Genomic DNA, 12,475 nt, shown 5'->3' on the forward strand with positions numbered 1-12,475 from the left:
TCGCGCCCCCGCCTCTCCACAGGTCAGGCAGACCGAAGATCGCGGCATAGGCACCGCGAACGGAGCAGCACGAAAAAATGGCGCCAAAAACGCTCAGAGAGGAGAGCCCCACAGCAAACGCGCGCCGGGTGAGCTAGCCACCCCCTCCGGGGTCCGAGCAGGCACGGGCAGGCCGGGGTCAGTAGAAATGAGCACACTGCCTGTCCCCAACAGGACTTAAATGGCTCTGTAAGTAAAAAACTTTAAACTTTTTTTTTTTTTTTTTTTAAACCCCCTTCAGGACTAAAGCCTGGAATTGGGGGGGGGAGGGTGACCGGCCCACCGGTAAGCTCTCCCCCAGCCTGCGGACACACTAACCCGGGAATATCAGAAGGGTACTACCCTCCGAGCCTGCCTCACACTAATCCCTAGCTGCGCAGCGCAAGACACTCACACAAACAGTCCCACAGACCGACAGACAGACAGAGGAGAGAAAGGAAGCATCCAATGATCTTATCCCCTGTCCTACCTTACACTTTATATTGTATTTTATTTATTTATTTTTTTTTTCTTTAATTTTCCCAGGACCGAGAAAATAACAAACCGACCGGAGCAGGACCGCAGGTTATGCCTCTCAATCTGCTGGAGTCAGAGATTATACTGAAGGGTCGCAGGTGGCACACCAGTGTATATAGGGGGTGCTTTCAGTTTTCTCTCTGACTCCATCTGCTGGAGGGGAGGCATAACCCAGCTGTCTGGACTGATCCTGGTACGTACTGGGAATACAAACCTTTTCTTTTTTAGTTCATGGTATAAGTTCAGTGATTTATGATAAAATGTTTCTGGCATATAAAGCAATGTGAATTTTCAGAACTGATAAGCAGTTTTTGACAGCTGAAATTAATGAAAAGCAAATAGAATTACTGCCTGTGCTGATTAAGTGGCTACCTGTTGAAATATTAGAAACAAATTGCTCTCCTTATCAATGTCATATAGCCCTGACTATTTATTATTGAACTTTGGAGCAGTCATGAAAGTTTAAAATAACTGGTGTGAGAGAGCTGTGTGTATGAGGGAGACAATGAGTGTGTGCGGGTAATGTGTATATGTGAGGGAGAGCCAGTGAGTGTGTGTGTGTGTGTGGGGGGGGGGGGGGGGGGGGGGGGGAGGGAGAAGAGCTTGTATGTGTGAGAGCCTGTGGGGGAGAGAGCTATTGAGCGTGAAAGAGCCTGTGTGTGTATGTGGGAAGGGGAAAGAGCCTATGTATGTATGTGAGGGAGAGAAAACCAGTGAGTGTGAGTACCTGTGTGGATGTTCTCTGCCTTACTATAAAAAACAAAACCGAAAAAATATCCCACGGATGGCCACCAGGGGAGCTCCGTACAGAGCCAGTCATGGGGACAGAATTATTTTCTTCCTACTTTCCTCCTCAAAATCTTAGGTGCGTCTTCTGGTGTGAAAAATACGGTAATTCCTTGGTGGACTAACAAAGCATTTGTGATTAGCTTGTGGGAGTTATATATGTCCTGAATCAGGTCAATGCAAATAGAGCTAAGAATGAAGTACATTTTAGGCTGCATATTTATTTATTTATTTATTTATAACTTTTATATACCGAGGTTCAATTAACAGAATTAATTATCACTTCGGTTTACATTACAACCAATGTCAAAATAACTTATTTAAAATATATTTTCTTAACATGGCGTCCAGCATACAAACAATTCTTATCTAACAAGCCATCAAGCGCCCTCAAAATATGTATACTTCCATTGTGCCTCCCTAATGGAGGACTAGGAGGCCACAATGGGGTGGGCAGCAGCTGAAAAAAATGTATATCATGGAGGCTTTAAACAAGGTAGTCAAAAGCATTTTGGATCTTGCAATATTTTTCACTCATCAGATTCTTTTCAGTTAATCATATGTGCTAATCACAGAGCCAACTTTGCAATGTTTTCAGATCCTAAAAGTAATAATGTAGCTTGAAAAGGCATTTGCACCCTTATCACTTTCTTGATTTCTATTATATCCTTCTAAAAAGAAAACACAAGGTAATACAATAAGTAATTGAGAACCAGTGCTTTCATTTCTTTAGCATTTGATATAGGTTGCCAATTCACCAAAACTATTTTATACTGCTTATTATTATTACCATCATGATGAAGAAATATTTTGAACTGATTTCCTAGAGTGAGAACTGTACAGTCACTCTATAGGCTTCAAGTTTTTTTTTTGTTTTTTTAATCTACTACTGTCAAAGCTACTCCTAATTCTTCTTGTAATTATCTTCCTACACTTTCCAGACTATGAGGAGTTACTATCTGTCTGCATATCCAATAAATCCAAAATTTAACTGTCAGTCATGTCCTATTTTTATATTTAATTCCATTTCCACCCTTATTTTTCCTGGGTTGAGATTTAAGGATCTCATCTAAATTTTGAGTTGTAACCGATCAGGTTCTGGCAAATTTCATTAGGAAAAATTCCAGAAACATGCTTGGCCTTCAGCCAAGTCTGAACTCAAATCGCTTCACTTTTCATGAGTTACTATGCCCTCCGGATGGATGCACTTCAAAAACTGCTTTTCAGATGTGAATGTCCCACAATGTGCTTTAGTGGTATAAGCTGTAAGGAAGAATTTCTATTTTGCTATTTGAGTGAACTACATTGCAACAGTCATATCACATACTTATAACAACTAATGAACATTAACTTTCTGCATTTTGAAATATTTGTTAACAGAACTTTTAATGTTTTATTTTCCTTATGAAATGAGAAGAAAAAAATGAAATATACTTGCTAACCTGAAGGTTGAGCTGCTCAGTTGCTGTGCAAAGTCTCTGTAGTACATTTAGTGCAGGATTGGTTCCATCCATATTCTCAGACGTGAAATAGCGGTCAACAAATTTATGGGCTTGTTCTTTTATCCAACCCTTAATTTTCTCGCTGTAAAAACAGACAGATTTTTAATGTAAATTTAATTTAAAAAATCTATCATCGTAAAAACCATGTTGCTATAAGAAGGAAAATATATAATCAGATTCCCTTATGTAAATCAAATCAATAATGCATATGACAAAATGTACTTTGAAACAGAAGGCATAAGCATCTTTATGTAATCTCAGCCTTATAAAATATAAAGTAAAAGTACACATATTATAAACAGGACAAGCGAGGAATATGTTTTTCTGTAAAAAGTGAGAAAACTCCAACAAATTAAGGATACAGTTTCAGCACTGACCCAGCACTAAAACAGATTTCAGCAATGTATTTAGTCAATTTGATCTTTTTTTTATAATTCATTGCGACAGCATCAATATTCATTCTACAAGTAAGGATAATTACATGAAATGTCTAGTTTTAGGTCAGTAATAGAGTGATCACCAATAAAGAAAAAAAGATGGTTGAGAAGCCAAAGGAGGCTACAAAGCTAAGCAACCATCAAAGCCTGTATCTTCATACCGAAAATATACAGAGTACATTTGCCAGCAAGAGCAGCAAACTGTACAGTAAGCAAACCATATTAAGGGCCTTTTTGCTTCTTTTTAGAAAAAAAAGTCTGTTTTGGGAGAAGACGAACATCAACTCTGACAAAATGCATATATATGACAATCTCATTATTTGTTTTACCGATTGTTGGATATAGTATCCTTTGAGGCAACTCTAGCAAGCCCACTGACTCCTGCTGTACGTGCTGGTTCAATGTTGTTGCTGTTGGACTGTGTGCTTAATCTTCCCCATGTTTTAGGATTCAGGCTTGCCAGGAAGGAAGATTTAGGTGACTGCGTAGTTGTAGGGCTTTTAGCTTCAAAGGAACGAAGACCACAATTAATGTCCTAGTGCTGAATGGTGATAATTTTGTCAGAGAACAACACATGAAAAGTGACAGTCTACGGAATTATCTGGCATTACACAAAGGCTTCTATGGAATTTCAGGCCCGTCCAATTGCAAACTGCTAGGTTCTAGGCAGTTTAGCAGCAACTATTTTGAACACATTTAATAATTAGAAAGTCTTCAACTGCAAGTAATGCAACTAATCACAATGATATAATAGTTTTAAATAAAAGTTGATTTTTCAAATTTCATTTCTGTTCCTTTTCAATGTAATTATCATCAATGAGTACAAACTATACAAGAGAAACAAGAGACAAAAAACAGACAAAATGTTCATGGAAAACAAAAGGTATCAAGCTTCTGCCCTAATGGTTTACAATCTAAACAGAGCAGGAGGCAACAGAAAAAGTGCATACAGAAAGGCACATTTGGTGATGGTGCAGCACTGACAAAAAGCCAGAAAAGGAAAGAGGATTCATAAGTACTGGGTCTTCGGGTGATATCGGACGACAGAATATGGCAAACTGAGCTGGGTGCATCAAGAATGAAGGTGCAAAAGTACAAGTGTGTTGAGAGGAATAAGGCCTATGAAAAGCACCAGGCCAAGAGGTGAAGGCAAAGGAGCATAGGGCTTTGAAACAAACTATAAAGTGTTTGTTTGATATTAGCACAGTTAATAAGAAGCTACAATGACAGCCGCTACAAAAAAGTTGTATATTCTCATAGGAATCTGAAAATGTGAAGTAGTTTTCACTACAATAGAGGCATGAGTATTTTGTGGAAATTGAGAATAATTTATTAATATGAGTATTTAACCATTAAAATGTTTCACCATCAAAAATATGACAATTATTTGAACATTTGGGAAGTATACATTTATTCATCTCTGCAAGCATGAATTTAGATCTTGAATTTCAAAAGAGAGCTTGGTATTGATTTAAAGCATCTTAATTAGGAGCCTTATTAAAGCACCTACAAGACGTTTCAATAAAACTCTTAAGACACCTTTAATCAGATGCACCTTAAAGGTTGAATATAAGCTCCTAAATATAGCTTTAGGTGCCCAAAGTTAGTACAGCTATCAACATGATGTAAATTAATGTGCCTAACTTGGGTGTCCTGTGCTAATTACTTTTCTGCCTTGTCCACAATCCTGACCACACCCACATTTTAGGGACTTTAATTTTTACATCTTCTGATTTAAGACACCTACATTTAGGTACTGACCCATAAAAAAGTTTAAATTCAAAGTATAGGTGCCTAACTTAACGTTAGGTGCCTGCATCTTTTGAATATCAAGCCATATGATTAATATTTGAGCTGATCTAGAACTAGTTCTAAGGTGAAAGCAGTGTTGCTTACCTGTAATAGATGTTCTCCCAGGACAGCAGGATGTAGTCCTTACATGTGGGTGAGGTCATTGGACAGAGCCCTATCACAGAAAAATTTTCTGTCAAAGTTTCTAGAACTTTTGACTGGCACATTGAGCATGCCCAGCATGCCATAACCCCTGTAGCCACAGGGGTCTCCCTTCAGTCTCGTTTGTAGCAAAAGGAGCGAGCGAAAAAATAAAACAAAATGTTTGAGACCCAAATCCTCAGGGTGGCGGGTGGGTTTCGTGAGGACTACATCATGCTGTCCTAGGAGAACACCTGTTACAGGTAAGCAACTCTGCTTTCTCCCAGGACAAGCAGGATGATAGTCCTCACATGTGGATGATTAGCAAGCTACAGGCTGACACATATTTGTTTGGACCAACAGCATGCAACTTGTCCAACAGGCACAACAACTGGTATACTGCTGGGAAAAATGAGGAAGCCTGAAATCACAGCAGGTTGGATGTGGAAGGCGTTGGGATTAAACTGGAAATAAGTTCTTCAAGATGGATTGGCCAAAGGCAGAGTCCTGACGTCCTTCCTTCTCCAGGCAGTAATGTGTTGCAAATGTGTGTAGAGAGTTCCATTTTGCAGCATTACAGATTTCAGCAATCGGTGCTGACGTTGCCATGGCTCTTACTGAGTGTGCTTTCACTTGCCCCTGAAGAGGAAGGCCTGCTTTCTCATAGCAGAATTCGATACAGTCTGCTAGCCAGTTGGAGAGAGTTTGTTTGCCCACTGCAACTCCCAGTTTGTTTTTATCGAAAGAAACAAAGAGTTGGGGTGGATTTCCTATGGACTGCGGTGTGGTCTAGGTAAAATACAAGTGCACATTTATAGTCCAAGGTGTGTAAAACTCTCTTGCCCTGGTGAGAGCAAGGCCTTGGGAAAAAGGTGGGCAAGACTATAGACTGATTCAAGTGAAAGTCAGTTACCACATTGGGAAGGAATTTTGGGTTGAGTACGGAGGACCACTCTGTCATGGAGGAATCTTGCATAGGGTGAGTATGTGAAAAATGCTTGTAACTCACTGACACTTTGAGCAGATGTAATGGCTACTAGGAAAAGAACTTTCCATGTAAGGAATTTATCATGGGAGTGCAAAGGCTCAAACGGGGGTCGCATGAGCCTTGTATGTACTATGTTTAGGTCCCATTCAGTAACTGGTGGCCGTAGAGGGGGCTTAAATTATAAAAGGCCCCTCAAACTGACTCACAAGGGGTTGCACTGTTATCGGGGCATCCCCTACTCCCTTGTGGTACGCTGAGATGTCACTGAGGTGTACCGTTACTGAGAAAGTCTGGAGACCAGAGTCTGAAAGGTGCCAGAGACAGTCTAATAGAGATGGAGTGGGGCAGGAAAAGGGGGTCGATACCTTTTTGCGTGCACCATATGGTAAACCTTTTCCACTTAGAAACATAGGATTTTCATGTGCAAGGTTTTTGTGAAGCTACAAGCACTTGAGAGACCTTAGTTGAAAGGCTGAGCAGTTGAAGGATCAGGCTTTCAACATCCAGTCTGTGAGGGATAGGGTCTGAAGGTTCGGGTGACGTAACATGCCTTGGTTCTGAGTTATGAAATTGGGTGCTCTGCCAAGGCGAATGGGTTCTCGGATGGAGAGGTCGAGAAGCATGGGAAACCATACTTGTCGAGGCCAGTACGGGGCTATGAGTATCACTGATCCCCTGTCCTGTTATAATTTCACGAGAGTTTTGGCTATTAGTGGTATTGGAGGATATGAGTATAGGAGGTCTGTGTTCCAGGGGCGAGTGAAGGCGTCCATGGCTAATGTATCTTGCTGCCTGTGCAGGGAGCAGAATCTGTCCACTTTGTGATTCAGTTTGGATGCAAAGGGGTCGATAGTTGGTTGACCCCAGCGTTAGAAGATTTTGCTCACTACACAGGGATTCAGAGACCACTCATGGGGATGGAAACAGACTGAGGCGATCTGCTACTACGTTCTGTATGCCTGCCAGATAAGTAGCCCGGAGATGCATGGAGTGTGCAAGAGCCCAGGCCCAGATCTGAGCAGCTTCCTGGCAGAGCAGGTAAGAGCCCGTTCCTCCCTGTTTGTTCAAATACCACATTTTCTGTCTGTATGAGAACAGTCTTGTGTGAAAGACAGTCCTTGAACTCATATAAGGTATAGCGTATGGCTTGAAGCTCTAGGAAGTTGATCTGAAACTGTGCTTCGAGTTGTGTCCATGTATCTTTAGTTTGAAGGTTGTTCATGTGAGCTCCCCAACCCAAGTTGGATACGTCCGTGGTTAAGGTCACTTGAAGAACTGGTTGCTGAAAGTGTAGACTGGCCAGCAAGTTGTTTCTGTTTGTCTACCCAGAGAAGAGACAGGCGGAGCTGATCGGTTACATGAATCCAGGATGAAAGAGGTTGAATGGCTTGGAGCCACTGAGATTTCAAAGTTCATTGAGTTACTCTCATGGCTAGCCTGGTCATCGGAGTGACATGGACCATGGAAGCCATGTGGCCCAGCAACGTGAGGAATTGATGGCTGAGGTTGTTTTGTATGTGCGCAGAGATGTAGCCATTTTGGAGAATATGGGCGGTCGTTGGGCAGGAAGGCCTTTGCGACTGTGGTGTCCAAATCTGCTCCGATGAAGGTAAGGAGGTGAGATGGATTTGTGGGATTTTTGGTAATTTATCAGAAATCCTAGCGAGTGTAGAAGATCCATAGTGAGCTTTAGAGAGTTGAGAGCTGCTTGCTTGGATCGATTCTATTAGTCAGTCCTCCAGGTAAGGAAACACGTGTATGGTGCTTCTGCGTAGATGTGTGGCAGCCACTGCTAGGCATTTTGTGAATACTCAAGGTGCTGAGGCCAGACTGAATGGCAGAACTCTGTATTGAAAATGTCTGTGACCCACTATGAAGCACAGGCATTTTCAGTGATGTGGGGATATGGCAATATGTGCATAGGCATCTTGGAGGTCCAGAGAACAGAGCCAACTTCCTTGCTGTAGTAGGGGAAGCATGGTGCCAAGAGACACCATCCTGAATTTTTCTTTTTTGAAGAAATTTGTTGAGATTGCAGAGGTTTAGGATGGGGCGGAGACCGCCCAATTTTTTTGGGATCAGAAAGTAAAGTGAGTAGAACTCTATGCCTCTCTGCGCCAGGGGGATGGTTTCTACATCCCTGGTTTACAGAAGGGTGGAAAGTTCTGACTCTAGAAGCAATGTATGGTCATTTCGGGTCCACAGTGGATTGGGTGGAGAATCCGGGGGTACTGTGAGAAAGTTTAAATGGTATCTCTGGGCTATGATGGATATTACCCAGTGATCTGTTGTTATGAGGCGCCACTTGTGTGGTAAGTGGTGCAGACATCCTCCTACAGGTATTCCTGAGCTTGGATTCATTGGCGATTAGCTGCTGTTCTCTGGAAATGCATCAAAATCCGGAGGCTGGACCAGTTTGTGGGGCTGGTTGTGCTCTGGGTGCTTTGGGCTGGTGTGCATGTCCCCTTTGAGGGGCTCTGGCTGGTCTTGCTTGAGATGGAGGATAGTACTTGTGTGAATGGTAGAATGGTCTTCTAGGGTCCCTTCTCATGCTTTTGCGGGATGAGGAGGGAGCATCCGTAGTGACTGTAGATAATTGACGTAGGGTCTTGTGGTGGTCCTTTAACTGAGCCACTGAGTCTTGTATTTTATCTCCGAAGAGATTGTCACCAGTGCACAGGAGATCAGAAAGCTTATCTTGGACCTCAGGTCTTAAATCAGAAGCTTTCAGCCAGGCCTATCTTCTAGCACTGATTCCTGTTGCTGACAATCGGGAAGCAGTCTCGAAGGAGTCATATGCAGTTCTTACCTCATGCTTCCCTGCTTTGAACCCCTTGTGGATGATGGCAGTCAGGCTTTTTTGCTGCTGTTGAGGCAAGGAGTCCGCAAAATCTTGGACTTGCTTCCAAAGATTTCTTTGGTACTGGGTCATATATAGTTGGTAGGTGGCTATGCGGGATACCAACATGGAGCCTTGGAAGATTTTCCGACCCAGACCATCCAGGAACTTTGGTCTTTACCAGGTGGAGCTGAGGAATGCATGCGCAATCGTTTGGCCTTCTTTTGTGCGGATTCAACCACAACAGAATGATGAGGAAGTTGTAGTTTTTGAAAACCTGGGGCATGTTGGACAAGGTATGTTGCATCTGTCTTTCTGTTAACTGGTGGGACAGTGCCAGGATGCTCCCATAGGCAGTGAAGGAGATCCAATAGGACTTCATGCACTGGAATGGCCATAATTTCCTTGGGGGCATAAACAAACTGTAAAACTTCCAAGGTTTTGTGACGGGTGTCCTCTTCTGTCACTAGGTTGAAGGGAATGGTTTTAGACATTTCCTTAATAAAACTGGCAAAGGAAAGGTCTTCAGGAGGAGACCGCAGTCTCTCTTTGGGAGGAGAAGGCTCTGAAAGTAAGTCCTCTGATGTGGATGTATCTGTGTCCACATCCTCCCATGGATCATAGGGAGTTCCTGAAGGAGGGAGAGTGTCTAACATTCCAGGGCGCGTAGGCATCAATGGAGGCCTCGATGGCGGGTGTACTGGCATAGATGGAGGAATCGATGGAATCAATGGCATCGAGGGGAACTGAGGATGTTTTGGCCTCCAGAGCCCCGATGGACCTGGAGCTGGAGTCGAACTAGAAGTTGTGTCGTCTTCCTCCGAGGAGCCCGGAACAGGTATCGGGAGCTGCGGAGGTCTCGATGGCCGACTCTGTGCCGATGGAATGGCCTGAGCTGGAAAAGCACCGATGAGGGTATTGAGTCGGTCCAGCAATGCTGCAAACATCGATGGTTCTCGGGTCGGTGCCAGTATGGGGGCCGGCATCAATGGCGGTTGCAGGCTTCGGAAGGCATCAAGGACTGCCTAGCTGACAAGGACATCCAGTTCCTCCCTGAAAGCTGGTGTGGATAGTGCAGCTACAGGGGGAGGCAGCCTAGGTATTACTGGCTCTTCCACAGGAATTTGTGCAAGCTCAGTACCTGGCACAGATATCGGTGGGGGAACGCCTCGGGTGCAGAGGAGGACGGGGGCTCCTCTCCCTGGGTCCTCTTCGAAGGCGGCTCGATAGCTATTGATGCCGCCTCGATGTTGGTGCTGGCACCGGGTGTGGACTCACGTCGGTGCCGGTGGTAATTTTTCCCTCAGTGCTTGGTCCGGTCTTTCCCCGGCACAGAGGATGACGCTATCGATGTCCTGGATGGCGTTGGTGACTGACGGTCACAGTCTCCCTGCTTCTCTCAGCGAGGTTTGTCGGTGGATGCCCACTTACTCGCTGGTGATGACTGGGCAGAAATCGATGGAGTTGGTTTTAATTTAAAAAGAGACTCCATTTTGTCAAGACGAGCCAGTCTGCCTTTCGGGGTCATTTGGGCGCAGTCAGGACACCGGTGGACATCGTGCGAAGAGCCCAGGCGCAGGACACACAGTGTGCGGGTCCGTTATGGACATTGTTCGCGGACACTCTGGGAACTTTCCAAACCTGGTCACCATGTCGAAAAAGAGCACGAAACGGTCGGTGACCTGCGGGAACAGATTGGTAAGGCGGCAGGAACTGACCGGAGACACAGGAAAAGTACTCACCGAGCGTCAGAGGGAATGGAGAGATGGGAGACCTCTGTTAGGGAACTTTTTAAAGAAGTAAACTTCAAATCTTTACATGAGGAAAAAAGGTGAGAAATCTCACAGAGCTCCTAACCCGTGAGGCAAACTGCAGTGCGGAAAAAAGAGACTGAAGGGAGACCCTTGTGGTCACAGGGATTATGGCATGCTGGGCATGCTCAGTATGCCAGTCAAAATTCAAGAAACCATGACAAAAGTGTTCTGTGACAGGGCTCTGTCTGATGACTTACCCACATGTGAGGACTACCTCCAGGATAGTCTCCTAAAGAAAATGTTTAGATAATGTATTACGCTTTGCATACATACTTTCCAATGTATAAAGAGTGGGGGCATGATGGGAAGAATATAAGAAAAAACTTAAACCTTATGTATTGTTTTGTAATGATTTGCATAAATGCAATAAACAAAATTTGAATGAAAATTGTGTCATTCTAGACTTTTCATATCAACATACCTTGATTGTCAACTTTGTCTTCGTCTCTTGGAGGTGAACACTTTGGCCTTCTAGGCCCTCGTTTTGGCAGTCGCTTTCTCTTTAGGACATCACTTAATCGCCTGCCATATGAGTTAGTAAAAAAGGAAAATAACTTCAAAACATTTATTCTCATTATAGGTTAAAATTTGAGGAATTAGCACTTAGCAGGAATAGTAACTGGAACTTTCAGACAGATGAAGTCAAAAGCTGCATAGATGGATAATAGCTTTCACAGTATATCTTTTTCCCTATGAATTTATATCTTCTTTCTAGCCATTCCAAGTTAAATCACAGTTGTGAAGAGGGGAAACAAACTTGATATTTTGTTTAGTATTCATTAATTAAACCTAATTTAGTATGACAAAGTGATTGATCACAATACTAACAAAAATAACCAAGGAGTAGGAAAATATGCAATTCCTCTCACATCAGAGCACATATGAGTGTATGATTAGCAGTCTCAAAATCTACACGCTATGCTCAATAGATTTTAGGTTTAATGCATGCATGTTAGATTCAAAGGTCAAAGAATTAATATTCTTACATTTTTTTTCTTTTTAAATATGCAGGTAAAAATCACTTCTCAGGTTCCATGGCAAAAGACTCAAAAGACCCTTTGAAAACCTGACTCTGGACCAGGGTTTCGAAGTAGAAAACTCTGCATCAGAGGTTCTAAGGTGCTTTGCTCTTTTACCATGGAACTGAGATAACTGATGCTACCTGCACATTTTAAAACAAAACAATTGTGAGAATATTGATTTCTTTGATTTATGATTATAACAATGCATAACAATTCTGAAATGAAAAAATAACCCAAAAGTGTAATAATCAACGATAATCAAAATAATATAAAACCTCAATGCCTTATTGACTGCTGGACAAGGAAAGACAGCATACCACCACATGGTATGATAAATCACACTCATTTTTGCAATTATGAGGAAGATCCATTATTTACATGGCCTCTTTCCAGTCCACAGGAACTGCAATATGTAGCAATGAAAGTAAATAAGCAAAGGCAGCATCACTCTGTGCATTTTTAGTAGAATATTTGACCATTTCTTACGTCCAGTAGTTTTAGTCAAACTTGTAAAAATATATACATCCTCAGGCCAGAGATTAAATGAGACTCAAAATATAAGAAAATTATTCCTTACCTGCTAATTTTCGTTCCTGTAGT

At 42.7% G+C, this 12,475-nt stretch overlaps 1 protein-coding gene across 20 annotated transcripts in view; it reads right to left on the bottom strand.

The window, feature by feature from the left end:
• The window catches only part of TRIP12 (thyroid hormone receptor interactor 12), a 495,519-nt gene that overhangs the window by 127,273 nt on the left and 355,771 nt on the right, over positions 1–12,475 (bottom strand). For all 20 annotated transcript variants that reach the window (XM_029615415.1, XM_029615414.1, XM_029615411.1 and 17 more), the window contains 3 exons: positions 11,275–11,375; positions 3,610–3,784; positions 2,784–2,925 (listed from right to left, as the gene is read on the bottom strand). In XM_029615415.1, coding sequence (XP_029471275.1) covers positions 2,784–2,925; positions 3,610–3,784; positions 11,275–11,375 — 418 coding nt within the window. The remainder of the gene's footprint in view (positions 1–2,783; positions 2,926–3,609; positions 3,785–11,274; positions 11,376–12,475) is intronic.

The sequence above is a fragment of the Rhinatrema bivittatum genome, chromosome 9 (genome assembly GCF_901001135.1).
Source record: "Rhinatrema bivittatum chromosome 9, aRhiBiv1.1, whole genome shotgun sequence".
NCBI classification, from domain to species: domain Eukaryota; kingdom Metazoa; phylum Chordata; class Amphibia; order Gymnophiona; family Rhinatrematidae; genus Rhinatrema; species Rhinatrema bivittatum.